We start from the raw sequence: 24,711 nt of genomic DNA on the forward strand, positions 1-24,711 counted from the left end.
GAGCAAGTGTGTTGTGTGTTACCATAACAGGAAACCATTGAAGAGTTGCAACCAAGGGACTGATAGGATATTACTTGTCTTTTTTTGTAATGGCCTCTCTGTCTTCTGAGGGAAGTATGCATTGGAGGAGATAATCATGGAAGGCAGGTGACCAGTTAGGAAGGAGGCTTTTGCAAAAAGTCAGGCAAGAGAAGGTGTTGACTTAGTCTAGAGTTAGTATCTAAATGGAAAAAGGTAGGTAAATGGATTCAAGATAAATTTTGAGGATAGAAATGACAGGATTTGGTGTTGGATTAAATACAGGGGATAAGAGAGAGGTATGCATCAAGAAAGACCCCAATATTTCTACTTTGAATAATGGAGGGTAGTGTGGTAGTGCAATTTACCAAAAAAGGGAAGAAAAATGGTGAAATAAAGTGAGATGAAAAATTGCAGGTTCAATTTTATACATGCTAAGATTGCATTTTCTGTGAGATATCCAGGGGACATGAAAAGAGAGCAATTTAATATCCAAATTAGAAGCTTATTGAAGTTCAAAGATAAAATGGAAATAGATTAAGATTAAGTTCACATAAATTCATTTCAACAAACTACTATGCTTTCGGACACCACTGCGATAGGCTCCAGGTATGAAGACTTCAATACAGGCTTCTTGATGTTAGGAATTCTGTGCTATGCTTTTATCCTAAGCAACCAACATAGTACTTGGCACATATTAGCCATATAGTAAATAGATCTTGAATGAACAAGTGATAAAGGAATAAGGTAATAGTTATTCTCTTTTATGTGTAAGAGATGATCTAATATTGTAAAACTGATTTGATGCTATCATAGTACTTTCCCTGAGAGACCTTTCTATTCAAGGGGTCAGCACATCACATGGTCTAAATTACATTCATTCCACAATGTAGACCTGTTTGATTTATAATGTATTGACTATATACAATTTCACAAACATTTACAAATTTACTTAAAAATATTTTTTGTTAGAAACACTTTTTAATATTTTTTGTTAGAAACATTTTTTCCTGTTTTTGCTGTGCTTTTTATTGACTAAAATGTTACTCGTATTTTTTAATATATAAATCATAGAAATTATTAAATTCAAATTAAAATGAATTGGAAAATCATGTGTTTAATTATATTTGCATTTCTCTTTTCCTGTAGGAATGACAGTTAGTGCTAATAAAGATGGCTTGGGGATGATTGTTCGAAGCATTATTCATGGAGGTGCCATTAGTCGAGATGGCCGGATTGCCGTTGGGGACTGCATCTTGTCCATTAATGAAGAGTCTACCATCAGTGTAACCAATGCCCAGGCACGAGCTATGTTGAGAAGACATTCTCTCATTGGCCCTGACATAAAGTAAGTATCATTTGGATCCCAGTTTGGCTTGGGAAATTCAGGAATTTCAATTAATCAGAATTCTTTTTCAGTATACACTTCTGTTTGAGATACAAACGTTTTCACATTTTTTAAAACATAAATCACTCAAGAAATTGACTATTTTTGAGTAGTTCTCGATTGTAAGTATAGTTTCTTGGAGACTATAGCAATATTAAAAATTTGGAAACGTTGCTTTGTATTTTTAATTATACTTCTCCAGTGATTTCTACAACAGCCATAGAAGTTGGGGATGCAATGATTCTCACAGAGCAAGAGGGCCCACTTTTAGGATCTTGGAAAGATGTTTGGATTGGCTCCATTATAAGGAATTGTACCCTACCTAATTGACCTGTGTGAATCCTAGAACTAAGACAGTTCTTTAAGGACCATGCATGCAAAAGACAAGATAAAACAGTGTCCATCTGACCCAAAACTTACCCTTTCTTGAGCTACCTCATGACCCCAGGGGATAGACCTATATATTGGTATGGTCTGTTAGTAGGTCATGGAGGATATTTTGTCAGGAAGTGCTTAAAATTTCCAGTAATCCCATAATGTACTAAAAGCACATCATATATGTGGTTTGGTTTTTAAGTCACTAAACATTCCTTGAGCCAACATAAAAATCAGCTCATTACTTTATTGTGACACTTCATCAATGTGACGTTTTCCTCTAGCATTAATCTTTGAATATTTGTTTTTAATGTATGAGGGATAACATCATAAAATAAGAGCTCAGGGAAAGATTGTTTACCTAAAATCGATGTAATTATTACTAGTATGGGGGACTTTTTTGTATTAATGTTATTTTACTGACTACATTCTCTATTACCAGTCCTTTTGCAAAGTATGTATTGCTAGGTCTTAGGTAACAAAAGCTGTACAGACTGTTTTTCATTCTGTGGTCAATAAAAAGGAGAAAAGTATATACCATTTGGAACAGATTCCTCTGTCTTATATAAAAGAAGTATTATTTTTAGGCAAAATCCTCACTAATGGGCTTTCATATTTTTGTATGCTTTTTTGACTTTTATTTACAGTTGAACAGATCATCAGATCATGTTACTGTTCCTTAATTGCCTTATAATAATTGGAGTACAAGTGAACCTCATTAAAAATGTCAGTCCTTTTATCATAAGAAAAGAGAAACTTCAGGCGTTTTCCTTACCACTTATGGCCAGTGTTCCATGACATAGATCACATGGAGACTATGTATTTATTGCAGGGGTTTTAGTTTACGTGGATTAGATGTAGTATAAAATGCAGACGACCTAGTAACCGTTCATCTGATTTATTGTGCCATGATGTACATTTATGCTGTGTGTGCTGATACTGCTCTGCTGCCCACTTTTTGGCATTCTGATCACCAGAATTAGTACTTGGTACTAGCCCTACCCCTCAGTTCTAATGTACTGCAGAACTTTAAGAGTGGTTAAAAAATAAGACGATTGTGGCACCAGTTTAGCATAAGTCATGCATCTGGTCAACTCTAGAAAACTTTTGAGGTACATTTTCAGTCTCAAAGTCTTTTTTCCCCTTTCCTTATTTTTTTGTTTTGTGTTTCCGTTTCCCCTCTCCCACCGATTCAGCAGAATTTACCCTGTCATGTGGGCAGAAGTTTTATTATGACTATCAAAGATATCTAGAGAGCTAGCTTCATAAGTACTTGCTTTAGGATCTCAGGAGACAAAATGTACTATAGAACCTTAAATTATTTTAAAAAGAAGAAAAATCATACAACCTTCCCTCCTCTGGAAATCAATCATCCATTCATTCATTCAGTCAGTCTTGCTCTCATATAGGTAAACACACATGCAGATATTCAAAACACATTGATTTCTTCTCACATGCCTTAAAGATGCTCTGATTCAAATGGTCATAGCTTAACTCATTGAGTAATGATAAAAATAAACTAAAATCATCCTTACATAATGCTTTTTCAGAAACAAAAATATGTTAGATTTTAAAACACAAAGAGCCATTTAGGTTGACCAGGGCTGAGCAGCATGTTCTGTGCATTTTGCATGAAGTGTTTTTGGCCCTGTCCCTCTCTTACCACTTGTTTCGTGAAGCAAAAGGTTTAGAATTACCTTGAAAGCAATGTGAATAATCTTCCCAAAAGGAACATTTAGTCCTTCCATTACTCTGAATGGAACCATAACATTGCCTCGGGCCCATTAAGCTTTGTGCTCATTACCTGGATCTAGGCTCCATCCACATCTCTTTCTCATTATTTTTCTTTGTGAACCTAGCTTAATCTGGGTGGTGGTGGAGGGGTGTATTGTAGGGACTTTAAAAAAAGAGACTGTGGTTCAGTTACATAACTGATTGGTTTTTAGGGAAAGCATTGCTTGTTGAGACAATGCACTGGATTTCTTTTTTGCCATTTACGATAGATAGCTAGGAACTTTTGTGTGTGTGTGTTCATGCATGCATGGGTAGATAATTTGAGTTTCAAGAGTTCAAGAACAGCCAGTTTAAGATCCAGGTTTCATTATTTTCTATGGAAAACCAGATGCGAAGCCTCACCAGAATGCATTCTGTTTCACTTCTCACTCCACCTTGCCAGGAGCTCTTATATTTCTGTAATAATAGCCAGGGTTTTGTGCTTAGCAGCAGCTGCTTATAACATCTGCCAGATAATTACTGAGCTGAATCAGAATTCACCTGCCTTAACCTAAAGTGTGGGATGAATTCCTGATCAAGGAATAAAAGATTGATTGCAGTTACATTTTTTCATGCTTGTTAATAATCACTGCTATAGACACTAGTAAAGAGCAGATGCTTTTCTGGGGGAGGTGTAGATGGGAGGGAAGTGGAAAGGGGAAAAAAAAACAACCAGGAGCACCCACTTTTAACTACATATGTATGCATCTCACATTCAGCACAAGACATTGACATTTGTTAACACCATTGTAAAAAGATGCCGCGGCGTATGCTTCACATTCTAGATTTTCTGCAGCACCTGCTGACGATCGAGCCCCCTTTTATGTGTGAGTATCAGTGATTCAAAAGCTCATTATGGCTGTGTGTTACAACTTGTCTGTGAAAACAATTTTGTGCTTTCGTAATGTCCCAATGCAAGGATAGATCCAGATATGGATTTCGTATATACATTTTGGATTGTTTTCTTTGTTTAAATAAGAACATAAAATCCAACAGAGCTATGAGATTGTTACGTTTTCACATTGTACTGATGATTGTGAACTCTTGAAAATCATATTTTCCAATTATGAAGCTTTCAAGCTCCTTTGTAAGGGAACGATCCTGTCTTCACGTGCAGGAATAGTCTCTGCATTAATAGCCATATCACATTTCAGCATCACTAATGGTATTCTTTTTTCTTCTAGTCCATGTGTAACCAAAAGTTAGTCCATGTGTAACCAAAAGTTAGTTTGAATTTTTAATTCAACTCTCAAATAAGCATTTTCAGTGTGTTTTTGCATCTCGTAATTTAGCTTTGGCATTTTTGCTGGCCATTCGGAGGTTTTGTGTGATCCTGTGACCAGGCTTGTGGTAGCATGGCTCTGCATGTTCTGTTGCATTGTGGGATGCTTGTTCTGGTGGCCTCACTCTGTAGTGGCTAAATAGTTAGGAAAACTGCCGTCTCTACTCTTTCTCACTACTACGCAAAGTATCAGAAAAATATTTGTAAATGCCTCCGCTCCTCAAAAGAAAAAACAACTTTGAACAAATATAAAGAAAAACTCATTTTTAACATTGTTTGGGAAGAAACATCTTTACCTTCTTTCTCAAACCAATAAAAAAATTAAAGACTTTGTACTGATTGCTATTATTTTTGCTATTCTATCCTGCCTTTTTTCCCTGACCTTTTCCTGGCTTTTTAAACTTACATTTTATTTATATGAGTTTTACTGAATCTTCAGGAACAATACCAGTCTTCTTCAATAGCCTTTTCACATTTTAGGTTTCATGTTTATCTTTATTTTATTTTTTCATTGTTTAAAATATAATCAGACTTCTGTCCTGACATAATGTATTGTTTGAAGGGATAAAAGCAAATTTGCTATTCAATATATTTTTGTAGCATCTTAGAGAAGGTGTCTTTATAGATGAATAAATTAAATAGGGCCAGAATTAGAATGCAACTTTTTCAGCCAGCCTAGTCTTAAATCCATTGATCTGTACTTTCTGCTTCATTTTTTGACCTTTGAGGTAAAAGTGTCATGAAGAGATTCCCAAAGGCTCCATGTATTCTGCCCGAGTGATCAGTGTGACCAGGAGAGCTGATGACCTGTGAGAGCACTTACTTCTGTTTGGATTGTGCTTCTCAGCTTACAGTAGCATCACGAAAGTGGCATCCTTTTTGTGGTAGAGGGTATGGAGGTTCAGCAGTGGTGATTTACCCCATGACACTCTGTATGGTAGCAGAACTGTGTCTTCCGACTCCAAACCCAAGTGACCTCACACTTTGAAGTAAATGAGTGAATGCTTTCTATAGAATAACCAATATGTTTGAAATTATGTGTACTACTCATTCAGTAAATGATGACACTGGTTTAATTTTTTATTTCAATATAACATAAAAGAGAATCTTTTTACCTTTGCCCTCCAATGCTGAGGTTTTGTATACTTATTATTTTAACAGATAAATTATGGACAGATGATTTAATACCTCTTTGTGATGTCTAATTTTTAGTTGCACAAACATGCTGTATTGAGTTCAGATACAGTATTTCTCTTATGTTACTATTCATTAACTTGAAGATCTTGAAACAGCTTGCTTTAAAAAGTGTGTCCACCGCCGGGCGTGGTGGCTCACGCCTGTAATCCCAGCACTTTGGGAGGCCGAGGCGGGCGGATCACAAGGTCAGGAGATCGAGACCATGGTGAAACCCCGTCTCTACTAAAAATAGAAAAAATTAGCCGGGCGCAGTGGCGGGCGCCTGTAGTCCCAGCTACTCGGGAGGCTGAGGCAGGAGAATGGCGTGAACCCGGGAGGCGGAGCTTGCAGTGAGCCGAGATTGCGCCACTGCACTCCAGCCTGGGCGACAGAGCAAAACTCCGTCTCAAAAAAAAAAAAAAAAAAAAAAAAAAAAGTGTGTCCACTATGTAAGAAGCCTTACAGGAAAGCAGTAAACTTGAATCAGTTTAAAATGAATCAGTTTCTGAACATTACAGCAAGAGTCAGCATTTGGCTCAGTGTCTTCCACATAATAGGCATTCAGTCAGTACTTGTTGAATTAGTAGATGGCCATTCACGTGTAAATAGTAGACTTTTCTTTGAGACCAGAGTGAATTTTTAAAAATTGCTACAAATTAGTAAGTCTTTCCATAAACTCAAATGGTTTAGTCTCATACTTCAGACTTGAGAGTTCATAACTTAATAGAGCTAACATAATTGTTGATAATGCTTGTTAATCTCTAGAATTAATTATGTATTATAGAAAGATGCAAAGTAATTTGTGATATTCAGTATTTTAATAGAGTATACCTAATTTGTTTCTTTTAGAGATCCCAGAAATCTTTGGGCAAAATTAATGTTACTACTGACAATTGTTATTCTAGGGATTTGTAGATCTTCCTAATATTAAAAAAAATTGTTGTTAGCCTTTTCATTTTACAATATAAATAATTGTTTTCCTTCCCTGCCTGTTGATTGGTAAACACATAGTGAATCAGCAGCATTTGAAAACTTAGTTTCTGTTGTTATTCTTCCCTATAGAATACTCTATCCTATTGAAGTTTGGATTCTCTGCTGAATATACTGATTAAATGAGCTGTGTGAAAACGTAGGGAGAAAAGGACAATATGATTTGTTTCCTTTATTTTAGAAGCTTTTCCTAACAGGCAAAATATTATTTCCCTTCACTTCCATGGATTCTGGTTTCTTCCAGAATTACTTATGTGCCTGCAGAACATTTGGAAGAGTTCAAAATAAGCTTGGGACAACAATCTGGAAAAATAATGGCATTGGATATTTTTTCTTCATACACTGGCAGGTAAGTGAAACATTAAATCAAATGCGATGAATGATGCAGCAAGTTGTAGAGAATTTGGAATTCAGAGTCAGGGAGGACTAGAGCAAAGAAAAGGTCTGAATCCTTTTCTTCTTCCCTTTCCTTCAGTTATATAAGCAATTATTATATAGTATGGAAAATTTGAGAAACATATTCAAATTAATAAATTAATATTTAATTCTACTGCACAATGTATCACTTTTAACATGTTGATTTTTGATAACTTGTCCCAAAGGAGTATTATTTCATTAATTTCTTAGAACAGAAGAAATTGTATGATGTTTCTTATTCTTTCATAAATATTATCAAACTTCTTCAGAAATGTTATTTATTCTTTTATTAACAAGCATACAAATTCAGAAACTTCTTTTTTTTTGAGACAGAGCCTCACTCTGTTGCTCAGGCTAGAGTACAGTTGTGCCATTACAGTTCATTGCAGCCTCTACCTGCTGGGTTCATGGATCCTCCCACCTCAGCCTCCCAGGTAGCTGGGATTATAGGCATGTGCCACCACATCAGGCTAATTTTGTATTTTTTGTAGAGATGGGGTTTCGCCATGTTGCTCAGGCTGGTCTCAAACTTCTGAGCTTAAGCAATCTGCCCACCTCGTCCTCCCAAAGTACTGGGATTCAGAGGCATGCACCACCATGCCTAGACCAGAACATTTTTTATTTGTAATTTTCTTGCTCTTTTGGAGGATGTTGAGCTGAACCTGTTAGCATGTATGCATGTTAGGAAACAGTGTTTGGCTTTTTAAAGGCACTTGATATACAATGTATTAAGAGCCTTTAAATAATAAAGGGAACATTTTCTTTTTTCTTAGGAAAGGGAGGAACTGGGTTTTGATGCTGCTGCTGACTGAGTCAAGATCAGGGAGAAAAATAATGTCAAATCACTTTTCCATGAAGAATGTACCATTCTACACTCTCAGTTGTGGACCTGTGTTTTTCAGTTGTGCTGGCAACTGACTACCAAATTTCTTGTAAGCATGTGGTAGAGCAGAAATGGCCTTGCAAGCACTCTGAGGTCTTCTCAGAAGAGTTCTACCATTCTTTTTTTTTTTTTTTTTTTTTTTGTGAGGCGGAGTTTCACTCTTGTTGCCCATGCTGGAGTGCAATGGTGCGATCTTGGCTCATTGTGACCTCTGCCTCCCGGGTTCAAGTGATTCTCCTGCCTTGGCCTCCTGAGAAGCTGGGATTACAGGTGCCCACCACCACGCCCAGCTATTTTTTTGTATTTTTAGTTGAGATGGGGTTTCACCATGTTGGCCAGACTGGTCTTGAACTCCTGATCTCAGGTGATTCACCCGCCTTGGCCTCCCAAAGTGCTGGGATTATAAACGTGAGCCACCATGCCCAGCCGAGTTCTACCATTCTTTAGTGGATGTCAGAACATCCCAGAACACCACGGTCTCCAGTGACCTTACGTTCATTGTGATCTTGCTTCATTTCTTCCTCTGCACATTACAGATGACTACAGAATACAGAAAGTGTCAGGGAAGGGGAAGGTATGTTATTTGTTTAATAAAGGGAAGGAATGGCATGGTCCTTGGGGCCTCATGAATATTATGGGAAAAGGAGTATAATTGTCCCTCATTATCTGTTGGGGATTGGTTTCAATACTCTCCACGGATATCAAAATCCACGGGTGCTCAATCCCTTGTATAAAATGATGTAGTATTTGCACGTAACCTACACACATTCTCCCATATACTTTAAATCATCTCTAGATTCCTTATAATACCTGATACAATGTAAAGGCTATGTAAGTTGTTGTTATATGTATATTTTTAAATAATGACAAGAAAAAGAAAAGTGCACGTTTGGTACAGATGCAACCATTTATTTTTTTCCCAAATATTTTTGGTCTGCTTTTGGTTTAATCCATGGATGTTGGACTCAAGGATACGAGGGATAGGGGAGACAACTGTATTTACTTTACACTGTACAAAGCTCAGCCACATTCCAGGATTTCCACTATTGGGTTAATGGCATGAGTTGATTATAGTTTCCCAGTGCTTCCTGTCAAACTGGTAAAACAAATTATTTCAATGTCTCTCTGAAATGTTGTATCAAATGACTGACTTAAAGAATACACCAGCTAACATCTGAGTCTTGTTAAGTTCTAGGGCCTTAAAATACTCAAAAGTTATTAGAAAGAAAGCCACTTTGAGCACTGTGCTTCCTCCAAGCACAGAAAAGAGAATAGCCTGGATTGTCCTATGCTGTGACTAGCTGCTTCACTGCAGAGAAAGTATTTTCTATGGATATCAGAATGCTTAAAATAGAGCAACTAGATATGCATTTTTGGTGGAACAATCTACAGCAGGGAAAGGTTAAGTAACTTTCCCACAGCTAATAAATGCCAGAGCCAAGTGTAGAATGTAAGCATAATCCATGTTCTTACCATTGGATGCAAGGAAGGAATTGCAGAAGTCTACAAAGCATGCACCATATAAAAATATGTGACCATATAGCATGGAAGTTAAGAACTCAGGTTTTATGGTAAGATGCCCTCGATCCAAATCTCACCTATGCTGTTTTTCTGCCAGTGTCTTTCTCATCATGTGTCTTTCTCACCATGTGACTTTCTGCCAGTTACTTTACCTGGTACATATTTGCAGATATAAAGAGATATACTTATTATAGTTGATAAAAATTTTGTTGGTATTCAGTGGTTTAAGACAGTGGAAAAGCAGTTGATTGACTTCTTTCTTGGCTGAGTGCATGCAGGAAGACATGACGCTGGAGTCCCTGAAACCACACACTAAGATGAGTAAACAATAATCAGCACATGCAGAGGAGCATGTATGGGGTTTGCGAAAGGATTCAAGATTATAGAATTATCTGAAGAGACCGGGGTCCTTGTATTGGATTATTCAGGATATTCATCTTCTTGTATCTAAAAAGGAAGAAGCAAGATGCAATTTGGCTACACTGTTTCTGAATAGCTCCCACTGCTTAGCCCTTAGGGCTGAGGACCTCCCCACATCCCCTAGCTGTCACTGAATATTTTAAGGACTGTTTCTAAGTTATAATTCTTGTCTGTCTTCTAAGTCAGCTTTCTTCATCATATTCTTTCCTGTTGTATTTCCAGAAGGTTAGTGCTAGTTTTTAACCTCTCTGCCTTGCATCCTCTGGATGAAGATTTCACTTTTAATATTTCTCTGTCAACTCTTTGACATCGTTTTTAGGATCTCCCTCTTGGAGCTCTTCTCGCCATTCCTACCCTAGTGTCAGACTTAGACTCTGGGAACCCTAGCCTCATTCAGAGCTTTATTCTTTAATTGCACAGGAGGGAAATTCAAACACAAAACCAATGGGTAGGACCAATAGCAAATAGATTTTACTCTAATAGCTTAAAAACAAAAACTTAACATTCAGGTCTAAGAAAGAATGAGATGTTCTGGGAGAGCCTGGATATTTGCTTGCCAGAAATGTTGCAAAGCGCATTAAAGCTCAGATGGATGACTGGATTAGCTGACTTCTGATCTTGAATTCTAAATATTATATCATTTGAGAGAGTTCAGTATTCCTGTCAGGAGAATGGCTGTAATTTTACATACTTTCTTTTAATTCTTCAATTTCTGTAAATATCGACTGAAAACATCTGTTGAATCAGAATTTTTATAGCCGCCTTTGCTTTATATGTGGACATGTTTCTTTAGCAATCAAATTTTTACCACAGCGGAGGCACAGGCTATAATCAGTTTAACCATTCTCTGTTGTCCTCACAGCATCATTTATTGATACAAAGTATTCCATTGGACTAACAAAATATGTCTTGATACTGTTATTATTGTACAGTTTTCTTTACAGTCAATCAGTAGACTGGGCACATTTTGTTACATGCCTGGCATTTGGCAAAATCTAAATTGCTACAGAAGTGGAAGAGTGACCTTGAACACAGATACGTTGTAAACTGCTTCCCTTAAGAAGTATTCTGTGCCAGGTTCCTCTGGATGGGGTGAAGCTGGACCACAAGCATTTCACTTAATTTTTTGAAAATGGAAAGAAAATCATTGGTCCATCCTTACGAAGCAGAAATACTAAACTCTTGGCAAACTTGACAAGAAATTCATTCAGGACAGGGTTCAGGGCTGTGCATACATGCTTAAAACCTACATAGTACTTCTAGCTTCTTGCACATTATAGGAATTTAAGAAATGCTTGTTCAATGAGTTTTCTTTACAAACCTGGTATTTATCCGATTTTCCCATTCCTTTCCTTTATGCTCCCATGTCTCATCAGGGAAAAAACAGACTATACAAGAGTCTTAGTGTTCAGTTCTACGCTATGGTAGGTTGATTCTAAAGCAAGGTTTTAATTTTGTTTGCTTAGGTTTTTCTTTCCCCCAATGTAAAAATATTTTATACTTAAGGCCGTGTACGGTGAAAATATAAAGCAGTCCTGCATTTTTAGCTAAATCAATAGTAGAGTACATATAATCTTGCATGTTTTTACTAGGATTTTGGGGTACTCATTGTGTAATTCTTTAACCAGAGACATCCCAGAATTACCAGAGCGAGAAGAGGGAGAGGGCGAAGAAAGTGAACTTCAAAACACAGCATATAGCAATTGGAATCAGCCCAGGCGGTAAGGACTTTTTCTGTCTTCAGCCCACTCAATGGATATATAGGGTTTAAAGATAAGCAGATGTGGTTTCAGGTGCTGGATTACAACTTGCTTCTTGTCACATCGGGTGAGTTGTTTAATACTTCTAACCCATCATTTTTTTCATGTGTACAGTGGAGAGAATAATGTGTATCACACAGGGTTAAAACTAACATATATGGAGAGATCTGGCACATAGTAGGAACTAAATTAAAGAAAATTATGCATAGATAGTTGGAATGGATTACATTCTGTAGAGTTTGATCTTAGGTATACCAAAAAGTATTCATTTAAATTTTACCTAGCATTTGTAGAAACTATATAGGCAAACATATATCAAAACGTGTGTGTATGTGTGTGTATGTGTAAAAGTACCCTTGTAGTCTTGTTACCGTAGGCCGAGTTTATCCTAAGTCATAATCTGTCTAGGACCAGTTTCATGTATAATAGATAAGATGACATCCTCAAATATACTTAGATGTATCACGTGCATCACTAAAGCATTTTGATGTGTTTATACTGAGTAAAATCAATTTTAGTTTAATAGGAATTTACTGAGTCCTGATTATGGACCTAGACTTAAAGCCAGTGATTTTGTGAATAACAAGGAGGTAAGTAGAAGATGCAAATCCTGCCTCAAGAAACCTCTAATGTACTTGGCTGGGCAAGATGTAGAGACAAATGAAACAATTTAAGAACACAAGATATTTCACATTAAGAGTAAAACGCAGGTAATCAGTGGACATCCACCCCAAACTAAAGGTCACCATCACGATGGTGCTTTGTGTTTAGTAAACATTAATATTTGTTACATAGTGAACAAATAAAATGCTCAAGAGAAGAATATGTAATATTCATAAATGCCAGTACAATTTAATGATTTCCCCTGCCCACCAGAGATAACCTGTAGCCATCACATTTAAATATTTTTAAAATATAAAAAACATTATTTTATGTTGCTTTCAAAGAAGCAGCATGGATTTTCAGCCATCTAAAATGAGTTTCTTATTTCAGTTTCTTCAGAAGTCACTTAGCTCACTTAAAAACTCCCATCAAGCTCTCTATACTGCTGCCTACATTGAGAACAGGGTAGAAGTGCTAGATCTGTGGCAGAAAATATATTCTGAGGTGTTAAGTGTCATATTTATTTGTGGTTAGAGGTGGAAATAAGTTAAATGAAACTGTTTTGTAGCAGGTAGTCACAGTGATAAACTTGAATTTTTTAGGAGGACAGTAATCACAAGAAAAAAAGATGGGTTGGTCAGTTTTAGAAACAATATTATAAGAGGAAAAGTAGATTTTAGAAGGTGATATAGTTTGGCTCTGTGTCCCCACCCAAATCTCATCTTGTAGCTCCCATAATTCCCACATGTTGTGGGAGGGGCCCTGTGGGAGGTGATTGAATTATGGGGGTGGGTCTTTCCCATGCTGTTCTCCTGATAGTAAATGGGCCTCACGAGACCTGATAGTTTTAAAAACGGGAGTTGCCCTGCACAAGCTCTTTTATTTGCCTGCTCTCGTCCACTTAAGCTGTAACTTGCTCCTTCTTGCCTTCTGCCATGATTGTGAGGCTTCCCTGGCCATGTGGAACTATAAGTCCAATAAACCTCCTTCTTCTGTAAATTGCCCAGTCTCGGGTATTTCTTTATCAGTAGCATGAAAATGGATTAAACAGAAGGCAGTATGCAAAATGGTTGGTGTCAGTAAGAGCCATGTTAGAACTTTGGCTCTGGTACTTTCTAAGACAAGTTTCTTAATTTCTGCTAGGTCTCTGCTACTTTATCTGTAAAACGAGGTTAATAATAGAATCTTTTGTATTTGGGGGAAAATTCAGTGTCGTCTAAAATTCTTAGCAGAGTGCCTGACACATAGTGAGTCAGTGGTTGGCTTTGTCTATATTGATAAAATATTTGTCACTGGTACCTAAACAAAGAGAAAGCCTTTGACACAGGAATCCTGAAATTTTCTTATGAGAAAGAAGAACATAACTTCTGGACTGGAAAATTTTTATGCTTTTAACCTTCATGCAATCCTAAGATAGCTCTAAAGGTGCTAACAACCTTACATGAAGAATATGTCCAAAGTTTCCATAAATCCTTCTAAGAAGGTACTCTGTACTCACTAATGTAGTGCTTCCCCTAGATGCACTAAGCTACTTCTAGGGGAAGTTCATAGAGCATGAGAAGAAAGCTTAATGGAATAACCAGAGCTTTTAATAAATTAGGAGTTAGTGTTGTTAACATGCTTCATAGCATTGGAAATGTAATGGGACAGTCATTCATGAAATCAACAAAAATTTAATTTGTTTGAAACTAGAGAATTCTTTTTAGCAAAATATAAATTTTAGTATTATAAAATAGGTTATATTTTATTTTGCATGTGATTTTCATTTTACACAATTGATATACTACTACATGTATTTTCCATTTTGCTTAATTTTTCTCTCAATTCTTACGTTTTGTAAATCTGTCAAGCTTGATACCTTAAAGATCTAATTCATTCAATTTAGTTGTTGTGTTGCATTTCAATATATGAATATACCATGGTTTATTAATTGTCAGATTCATATTAGTTAATAGTTATTTGCTATTATAATAATTCTGTGCAGTAAATATATTTATTTATTTATACTTACACACGAAAATTTATCTAGGGAATATATCCAGAAGTGGAATTGGAATTGCTGGCCTGTAAGTTTATATGCATTTTTTACTTTCAGTTGTCAGATTGTTTTTTAAGATTGCTATATCAATTTTTTTTTTTTTTTTTTTTTTGCGACGGAGTCTTCCTCTGTTGCCAGGCTGGAGTGCAGTGGCATGATCTTGACTCACTGCAACCTCCTCCTCCTGGGTTCAAGCGATTCTCCTGCCTCAGCCTCCCGACTAGGTGGAACTACGGGTGCACACCACCACGTCCAGCTAATTTTTGTATTTTTAGTAGAGATGGGGTTTCACCATGTTGGCCAGGATGATCTCGATTTCTTGACCTGTGATCCACCCACCTCAGCCTTCCAACGTGCTGGGATTACAGGCATGAGCCACCGCACCTGGCCACTATACCAATTTTTATTTCTATTTCCAGTATATGAGTGTTCCCTTTTCCCCACATTCTTGTTACCACATCATATGATCATTTTTTTAAAAGTTTTTTATCAATCTAATGGGTGGAAAATGGCCCCTTTTCTAAATAAACAAGGTTTACTAGGTATAACAGGATTGATCAGGTATGGTGAACATTTGGTCATTTGTTATATGGATTGAGTTTCAGTTTCATATCTTGCTTTCATTACCGCAGTAATCATCACCTTCATCACCACCACCACCATCATAACGAGTAATAAAAGATTTATTGGTTGCTTATTATGTGCCAAAGCTTTGGTTTTGGACTCTACATGTATTAATTAATCCTCACAGAAACTCTGTTCAGAGACTCTTGTTGGCTGTATTTCACAGCTGAGAAAAGTAAGACAGAGACTAAGTAAATGCCCTGTGTCACATAATCATTAAGTAGCAAAAGAGCAGGAGTGGCACCCAGAGTCTCAGTTTACATCTCAGGCAATCTGGCCTCAGAGCTGTGTTTAACAGCTCTGTCTTCCTGAATTTCATTCTTTTTAAACCTATGTGTAAATCTCAAATAGGCTGCCATTTTTTTTCCCCCTACATAATGATCTCTGAAGCAAACATATTCTGTAGTTGTTTCTTTTCTAGGCCTCCTTTTTCTTTCACTGTGTTTCTGTTCTCTGTTCAGTGAATAATGAGTTTGGTTTCTCACTGCTGTGTCATTTTGGCAGTTCTGTCTTTGATTATCGTCTTCATTGTTTTAAGGATTTACAACCTTTACTTCCAGGGAAAGTATTTTGCTATCTGTGCCAAACCCTATGAGACCTAAGGTGCTATTATCCAAAGGTTACTTAACCTCTCTGTGTCTCTTCTCTTTGTAAAATGGGGCCAGTAAGAATGTCTACCTTATAGGTATGACATGAAAATTAAATGAAAGTATATGTAACTTACTTAGAGAATAATACTGAAGACATGGTAAAACCCTTAATAAACATTTGCTGTTACTTACGTTTTTTTGTATTACTCAAGAAGTCGTAAGAATCACTTTCTAATTTGCACCAAACACGAAGAGCCCTTGGAGACATTTTCTTTCCTTCCTTTTTTTTAATTTTTTTATTTTTAAGAAAAGAGTTAAGGAGTCCTACCTATGTATTCTGGATTGTTAAATATGTACACTTGTGGCTGAACTTACTATATGTAAAATGTACTATATGTGCAATGGCTAAACTTACTAACTCCTTTGCCATTTTGCCTTAGGAACAGCTTCAAGAAAACAGGGAAGGAACAGTTTTAGTGGCTCATGCCGGTAATCTCAGCGCCTAGGGAGGCTGAGACGGGAAGATTACTTGAGCTTAGGAGTTCCTGAGCCCAGGACTTTGAGGTTGGAAGTCAAGGCTGCAGTGAACTATGATCATGCCACTGCACTCCAGCCTGGGCTGCAGAATGAGACCCTGTCTCAAAACAAAAACAGAAACAAACAAACAAAAACAGGGAAGGATGGTGGATGTTGGTTCTTTTCTGTTACAGAATTTCTGGAGTAAGAGAAAACAATGAATAGGATTTTAACTAGTTTATTAACAAAGATTTTATAAGATCAAGGATCATGGTAAGATCCTTTCAAACTAAACAGGTAGAGTTTCTAGAGTTATAGATTTGCAGTCAAAAAAAAAAAAAAAAAAAAAGAGTTACTGGCCAAAGGAAGATGTGCCTCAGCATCTGCTTTCATTTCACTTGGTTCCCGTCCTCTCCTCTCTGTGGTACTCTTTCATCCCCAGCCTCTTCTTACCTCAATCATTTTGCAGGGGTCCTTACTTCAACCTTTTCTCTTCTCTAGGAGCTCCTTAAATGTCAGTGTTGAAACGTGTTTGACAGTGCTATCTTATCCTACTTAATGTCCAACATTGTCTTCCTTTGTGCAGCATGGAGCAGATTGCAGGGCCTCATCATCTCCTTAAAGTTCTGTTTGGTCTGTTTTCCTCCAACAACCTGAGCTCTGACTCATCTCGGCCAAAGACCTCACTGCAAATCACCTTACTCTTTCTTACATCCTGCCTTTTCACAAGATGCGTGTGCTTTAAATATACTCATAGCTTTTATAGCTATTTGCGGTTATTACATATGAGTTCCTGTCTTTATTTTGTGGGTATGGGAAATGTATTCAAGGCAGAGGAATTAGCAAGCCCCAAGGCCCCAAGTGGGGAGCATGCCAGATGAACTTAAGGAATAGTGAGGAGATGATGTGGTAGCTAGAGTGGAGAGAGAAAAGTACAGAGCCCACTGCAGGTGTATTAAGTCCGTTTTCATGCTGCTGATAAAGGCATACCCGAGACTGGGCAATTTACAAAAGAAAGAGGTTTAATGGACTCACAGTTCCACGTGGCTTGGGAGGCCTCATAATCGTGGTGGAAGGTGAAAAGCACATCTCACATGGTGGCGGACAAGAGAAGAGAGCTTGTGCAGGGAAACTCCCCTTTATAAAACCATCAGGTCTTGTGAGACTTATTCACTATCATGAGAATAGTACAGGAAAGACCTGCCCCCATGATTCAGTTACCTCCCACCGGCTCCCACCAACAATATGTGGAAATTGTGGGAGCTACAATTTAAATTGAGATCTGGGTGAGGACACAGCCAAATCATATCAGCAGGGGAGGTTGGGGAGATAGTGAGAAAATCATATCCTGTAGGATTTTGTCAGTCACTGCTCTTCATGTCCTGACTGTTAGTGACCAGGTCTGCCTTGGCAAGAATGACTTCTTCTACAGAGGTGACTTTCTGACATAGTGTGTGCAGGAGCGTTCTTTCCTTTGATTTGGTTGCTAAGGTTAGAAGCTACTATCTGTTTAGCAGTAGCTGAATTTTTTGATTGCTTAATATATGTAATACTAAGATCCAGTAAAATCATCCTTTTACACTGGTATGTGCTACAGCCTGGAGTATGAGTCCAGTTTTACTTATAACAAATTATTTTCAGAAAGACATTAATATATTATTAGATTCTACAAGACACATAATTGAGAAGGTAAACTATCTTGTTTTACTACTAGTAAAACCTTAATAAATTGAGCAAAGTAATATTTGTAAAAATTAACATATATGACATTTTATTTCATTTTGTTAAAATATTTTTATTATTGTTTTAAGCCGTCTTAACCATTTTTACATGTACAGTTCAGTGGCATTAAGTACATTCACATTGCTCTGCAATCACCACCATCGTCTATCTACAGAACTTTTTTCAGCTTGCAAAACTGTAATTCTATACCCATTAAGCAACAACTCCCCTTTCTTCTCTCTTCCCATCCCAGGCAACCACCTTTCTACTTTCTGCCTCTATGAATTTGGTACCTTTAGGTACCTTATATGAGTGAAATTAAATGACATTTGTCCTTTATTTTACTTAGATGGCTTACTTCACTTAGCATAATGTCTTCAAGGTTTATTCATATTATGGTATGTTTCAGAATTTCCTTCTTTTTTAAGGCTGAATAATATTTCACTGAATGTATATAGTATTTTATCTACTCATTTCTTGATAGATAATTGGTTTGCTTCTACGTCTTGGCTATTGTGAACATGGGTGTATAAGTATTTCTTTGAGATCCTGCTTTAAATTCTTTGGTTATAATACCCACCAGTGGAATTGCTGAATCATATGATAATTCTATTTTTAATTTTTTGAGGAACCTATATACTCTTTTCCATAGCAGCTGCACCATTTTACATTTCTACCAACAGTACACAAGGGTTCCAAATGCTCTGCATCCTTATTAATTCCTGTGTGTGTGTGATTTTTTTTAGTAGGGAGTAGCTATCCTGTTGGATGTGAGATGGTATCTTATTGTGCTTTTTATTTGTATTTCCATAATATTTAGTGATGTTAAACATCTTTTCATGTGCTTATTGGTCATATATATATATATGTATTCAAGACACCTGCCTGTGTTTTATGCCATTTGTTTTTTGTTGTTGTTGTTGAGTTTTAGAAATTCCCTTTGTATTCAGCATATGAATCCCTTATCAGACATGTGATTAGCAAATACTTTTTTCCTTTCTGTTGAGAGTATCATTAATGAACAAAAGTTTTTAATTTTGATAAAGTACATTTTATCTATTTTTTCTTTTGTTCTCTGTGCCTTTGGTGTTATATGTAAGAAACCATTGCCAAATCCAGTATCATGAAGCTTTACCCTTACAGTTTTTCCTAAGAGTTGAAAATTTTATTTATTTTTTAGGGTGGAACTCTGGAGAGAACCAAGCAAATCCTTAGGCATCAGCATTGTTGGTGGACGAGGGATGGGGAGTCGTCTAAGCAACGGAGAAGTGATGAGGGGCATTTTCATCAAACATGTTCTGGAAGATAGTCCAGCTGGCAAAAATGGAACCTTGAAACCTGGAGATAGAATCGTAGAGGTACCCTCCAGTGAGCTTTCTGTGCTAAAATTTTTCACCTGCTCCATCCTTTGTACCAAGGGAATTGTCATCTTCACACTAGTTACTCAACCCAGCATTCGAGTAAAATATGTGTGTGGTTAAATTATTTCTTTTTATTTGTTTATTTTCATACATAATTTTCTCTTATGTATATAATGACAGATTATATGTTTTGATATAGACACTGGTGTTTGGAGATAAAGCCAACCATTTAAAAAAATTGGCTCCAAGGTAAAATAATTATGTTCTCTTTGAAAGAACAAAGTACAATTCTCAGGGAAAAAATTTGAATTAAGATTATATAGACATACAATGTATGTATATGTACACACACAAAATGTAGATATAATTAAGTTATTAATGAGGTTGTATTTCAAGAAATACTTTATTATTATCATTTCATTGCAGATAAACTTTGTTGGATGAGTGTGTGTGTTGTTTTTTTTTTTTCCCCAAGTGAGTCTGTTTTAGTAAAATATTTAATGCTGAGACCTCAGTTACCTTTCATGTAAATCTTTATTAGTCAAAGCCAGGATCTCGCTCCTTTTCAGTGCCGTGTTCATCAATGAAGGCTCTGTGTGTGTGCCTGTGTGCATGTGTGTGCACATGTATGTGTATTTTGTTACGTGTTAGAAGCATGTCAAGTTGTGTGTAATCTCTTAATTCAAAGCAAAGTTCAATATTTTAAATAGACTCTCCTCTCATAAGTCACTCACTCATTTACTCAACAAATATTCCTGGAACAGCTGTTGCATTCCAGGTGCTATAACAGGCTCTGGGCATCCCACAGTAAACAAGGCACTGTGCCTGCCTGCCAAGTGGGACAGACTTGACAAGTAATCAAGTCACTTCAGAACAGTGTGATAAATTATTTGATCGGGATAAGCATAATTTTATTTAGAAGGATAGAGAAAGGAGTACCTGACCCAGATTTTCTGAGTTTTCAGGATTTACAGAGTAGACTAAAAGAGACAACTTCTAAATAAAGATAATTTTATTAACACTGTAATGACCATTATATTTACTTTATACAAGTGACTCTCATTTTCTAAACCCATATAACTTACACATTGGAATACTTTAATTGTTCAGAAGAAGATTATAACATATCAACCATGACTTTAAAATGAACATTTTGATGATTGATTGATTGATTCCTTCATTGACTGACTGTCTTTGAGAGCCTTAGATGGAAGAAGATTGGGACCTGAGAGAAAACAGGGACTAAGTCCTTTTTTTGATGACCATTTATAAGGAAGAATGATAGGCTTTTTCTCTCTCCTGCATTCTTTCATTAGATGATATCTTAGAACCGTTTTAACAAACTCCTTTATGTAGGACACTACCTAAAATTTCACATTTTGGATTATCACTAAGAAGTTTATTTTACGCATACCTCACTATTAAATACCTTTGACCTAAATAGAAGAAGAGATTTTTTTTTTTATAGACACGAAAGGTTATAATTTGCTCTCAAATGTTGTTTAAATATATTTAAAAAGTTAAAACTCCCCTTTAAAATGGAAAAGAAAGAACTTTTTAATGCATTTTAAAATACTGTATGCAATTTAGCAATGATTTGTGCCATATTGCAAGGGCTTTTCTAGTATGTAGGAAGCCTCAGTCCTCTGTAATCCCAAGGATTCTAAAGAGTGTCTCTACTAAGAGTTTCTCAGAATGTATGTAGACTAGGTGAGTGCAGATCTGCAAATCATTCCATTCTGAGAATGGAATGCTTTGGACTTGAGGAAAGATAATTAACATCCTGTTAAATTTTTCCATGAATGGAATATATAGTAGACATATGGTAGACGTGAATACTGACTTTTGTTTTACAAAAAAGTTAGAAGCTATTTTAATATGCACTGAAAAAAATATTGTCATCTAAGTATCAACCTGAGGGAGGTTTCTATCTAAATCTATATAATTCTTTTAAAGGTGGTAATGTTCTGTGCAAAGATCTAATAATGTTCTTTTCTAGAATTGTGTCCACTGTGGGTTTACTCTTTTGTTGTATATATCATAACATGGTAATTAGAAATGATAAAATGACACTAACATCCTATAGTTTTCTGATAGGATTAGCATTTGGCCTTTTACACTATTTTCCTTCTTATTCATAAAGTGTGTAAGCTGAGTTGATCATTACTCAGGCAAGCCATGATCAACAAAATTTACAAGGTAACTTTCATTGTCAAACTATGTAAGAATTACTAACAAATAAACACAGTTTCTTAGCTTCCAGCTCCTGTCGTATCTACTATAAGGACTCTTTTGCAAAACTAACCTTACCATTATCTGATTTTTCTGGATATCAGAATTTTGTTTTGAACTTCAAGTTTCCTTGTACAGAGAGAATTACACAAGGCATCACCCCTTACTTCCCAAACCACCCTATAATGTATTAGAAGAAAATTAGTACGGTGACTTTCATGATGAAGACAGTGCTGCTAGATAGTTCCCTCATATTATTTCGTTAATGATACTGATTTTTTAGTTTGAAGGAGCAGCTGAGCAATGTAAGGAATGAAGAAGCAGAGCCTTCATTTCAACTAATTATGACTTGAACTAATTATTGGAGACAGAGATATGTGTCCAAAGCAAGGGACCACAAGTCTGCTGGACAGACAGAATGTTCTGCAGCTTCACATGTAGTCTCAGTTATTTTTGATATTAAAACAGATTTTCTAGGAGTCTAACCAAGTACCCCTAAAACTCCATATCCACACATTTTTTTGTTGTTCTATAGATTCTTGAAATGTTAAGCTGAGGCCTTCCATTGCAGGTGGATGGAATGGACCTCAGAGATGCAAGCCATGAACAAGCTGTGGAAGCCATTCGGAAAGCAGGCAACCCTGTAGTCTTTATGGTACAGAGCATTATAAACAGACCAAGGGTAAGCGAACACAAAGGGCAAGGTAGGCATACCCAAACAGTGTTCAACTTGGAATCTAATGTATCAAGGGCCAAGTTGTCTGTATGAGCAAAGACAGTGATTTTTCAAATCTCAGAAGACTTGTTAAAAGTTTGTTTTGCTTTCTCAGAAATTGAGTTATCCTGGAAATACCTTCCACCATGTTTAATAAAGACTTTTGAGGTCTGTTGAATATACACAGAAGTAGGATTTATCAGTATCTTTAGGTATCTAGATGGTTAATTATTAGTATTCATTTTAATCACAAAATACACAAATTATTAAAAGGAATGTGGCATCATAATTCAGATTAATCATCGGTGATCTCTAGTGGAGCCCCTTAGAAGCCAAATAAATGACATTTTCTCGAAATTTATTCTCTAGACAGAATCTCCTGCTTATGCAATCCCATAATCATCTGTGAATGATCTTTCATGTATTTGTGTATCCCACTAAACGTTAAATTTGCACAGGGTAGATTTGTTTACAAGTGATTTCATAATTACTGTACTCTAGCCACAATCACTGTGTAGCTCTTCATCACTGTATAGCTGTTGGTGGACAGAAACCTACCAACCCATTTTGCCATCAGTCACTACAGGTAAAATAGCTTTCAAAAACATTTTAGAAAATGTAAGTTACATTTAATGATTGTTGTTAACAAAAATACAGAGCAAGGCTTTGGATTTGATATGACTTGATGCTGAAGATGAAAATTATGCCAAGAGTTTAAAACTGTTTTTTTGACTCCTTCTTTGTGCCTCATGGGAAAAAAAAAAAATTCACATGCAGCAGTTATTAAGCATATTGGATTCACATACCCCTTTGAAAGTTCTTTAGAAACATACACATCCATTCAAAAATTGCATACCATTTCCTAGATGTCCTGAAGCACTTACAGGCTCCTTTTTTGGGTTTAAGTTAACAACCTCCATCATAGTGATTCTCTTTGAATTACCTGCTTACTAGTTTTTAGGGTTGGTTGTCTTTAAAACAAAAATATCAACATATGTGAGGGAAGTTGAAGGTATCATCTAAAACTTAAAATATGTAATTTTACCTGCAAAATACATTTAATTTAACTTGTAAAGTTAAGAATTTAAGATATTAGGGCTCAGTTTAACTTCTGAAATTAAGAATTTAAGATATTAAGGTTCAAATATGAAAATAACCAACAGCTCTTTAGATGAACTCTGTCAAAGTAACTTATCAATATTCTATGCATGGACTGTAAAGTGACCAGATTTATTTTACTGGCCCTTCTGTTGTGAAGACAGGTGTAACTCTGTTCCAGGTTTACTGTAAGAGTGAATCTAGTAGTTTTTAATGTAAGCACTTCAACATCTGCAATTTTTAATCATTCAGTTGTTTATTGTTAGGTAATAATTATCCATTCGGAAAGAAAATTTGCCAAATGGTAGGGCTGCATCATGCTGCATTCTTTACAGAACTATTCTATTTGTTTAAATAACTATAAATCCTTTTACATTTGTTTCCATTTGTGTGTTAAACATAGACACAGCATAATAATGTTAAATGGGTGTTTAAGTTAAAGCTATTTTTTGTGGATGGGTTTTAGTCCTTTTTTTTGTTTTATTTGTAATTTACAACTTTTACATCATTTGGGACAATACTATAAATTGCTGAATAGTGATTCTCAATGTTGCTTTAAAAACTTAAAATTACAAATATTCCTTTCAGTGTCAGGCACATTTTCCAATGAGCTGGGAAGATCTTGTCTCATATACCTGGAAAATACTCTTATTTTACTCTCTGAGGTATAATGATACCTGATTTTATAGCAGTTGTTCCAGGGTAAATCTTGTTATAAATGACGTATTTAGTCAAGTCATACTTATTTTGCTTTAGAAAATTAAAATTAATTTTGCATTTAAAACGAGATATATTTTGTTTCAATGATTTACTTCCTTATGGAAATAATTAGGTCTCCAGTAATCTAAAAGGGACACTCACAAATGCACATACTTAAAAGTCTCTTACTGATAATTGTTTTATCTGTAGTTGTAGGATAAAGCTCCTAGGAAATCTTAAACGTAAGGTGAAAAGGCAGTCAGTTGCTTTGGCCCTTAGGCTCTTCACGAATCAGAAACTTCCAGAAGTAGCCCTGATAATTTCACCTGTATGACCCTTCACAGAATTCAGTCTGACCGCATTTTCTCACTGAAAGGTGGGCCTTGTTTAATATGGACCAGAGAATGTTTTTGTCTTCCCTGTGCTGCTTCGTTGTTAATATTTCCGCTTTTCTCAGCCCTTGAGACTATAAACAGAAGTATCATCATTGATTTTTTAATAAGAAATAGTT

The 24,711-nt window shown here is 36.1% G+C and overlaps 1 protein-coding gene across 4 annotated transcripts in view; it reads left to right on the forward strand.

Moving 5' to 3' along the window:
- Positions 1-24,711, forward strand: part of MPDZ (multiple PDZ domain crumbs cell polarity complex component) — a 175,541-nt gene that overhangs the window by 110,121 nt on the left and 40,709 nt on the right. For all 4 annotated transcript variants that reach the window (XM_025359744.1, XM_025359745.1, XM_025359746.1 and 1 more), the window contains exons 22-26: positions 1,168-1,366; positions 7,246-7,350; positions 11,871-11,963; positions 19,276-19,453; positions 22,260-22,370. In XM_025359744.1, the coding sequence (XP_025215529.1) occupies positions 1,168-1,366; positions 7,246-7,350; positions 11,871-11,963; positions 19,276-19,453; positions 22,260-22,370 (686 nt within the window). The remainder of the gene's footprint in view (positions 1-1,167; positions 1,367-7,245; positions 7,351-11,870; positions 11,964-19,275; positions 19,454-22,259; positions 22,371-24,711) is intronic.

Source organism: Theropithecus gelada, chromosome 15, assembly GCF_003255815.1.
Source record: "Theropithecus gelada isolate Dixy chromosome 15, Tgel_1.0, whole genome shotgun sequence".
Classification (NCBI taxonomy): Eukaryota; Metazoa; Chordata; class Mammalia; order Primates; family Cercopithecidae; genus Theropithecus; species Theropithecus gelada.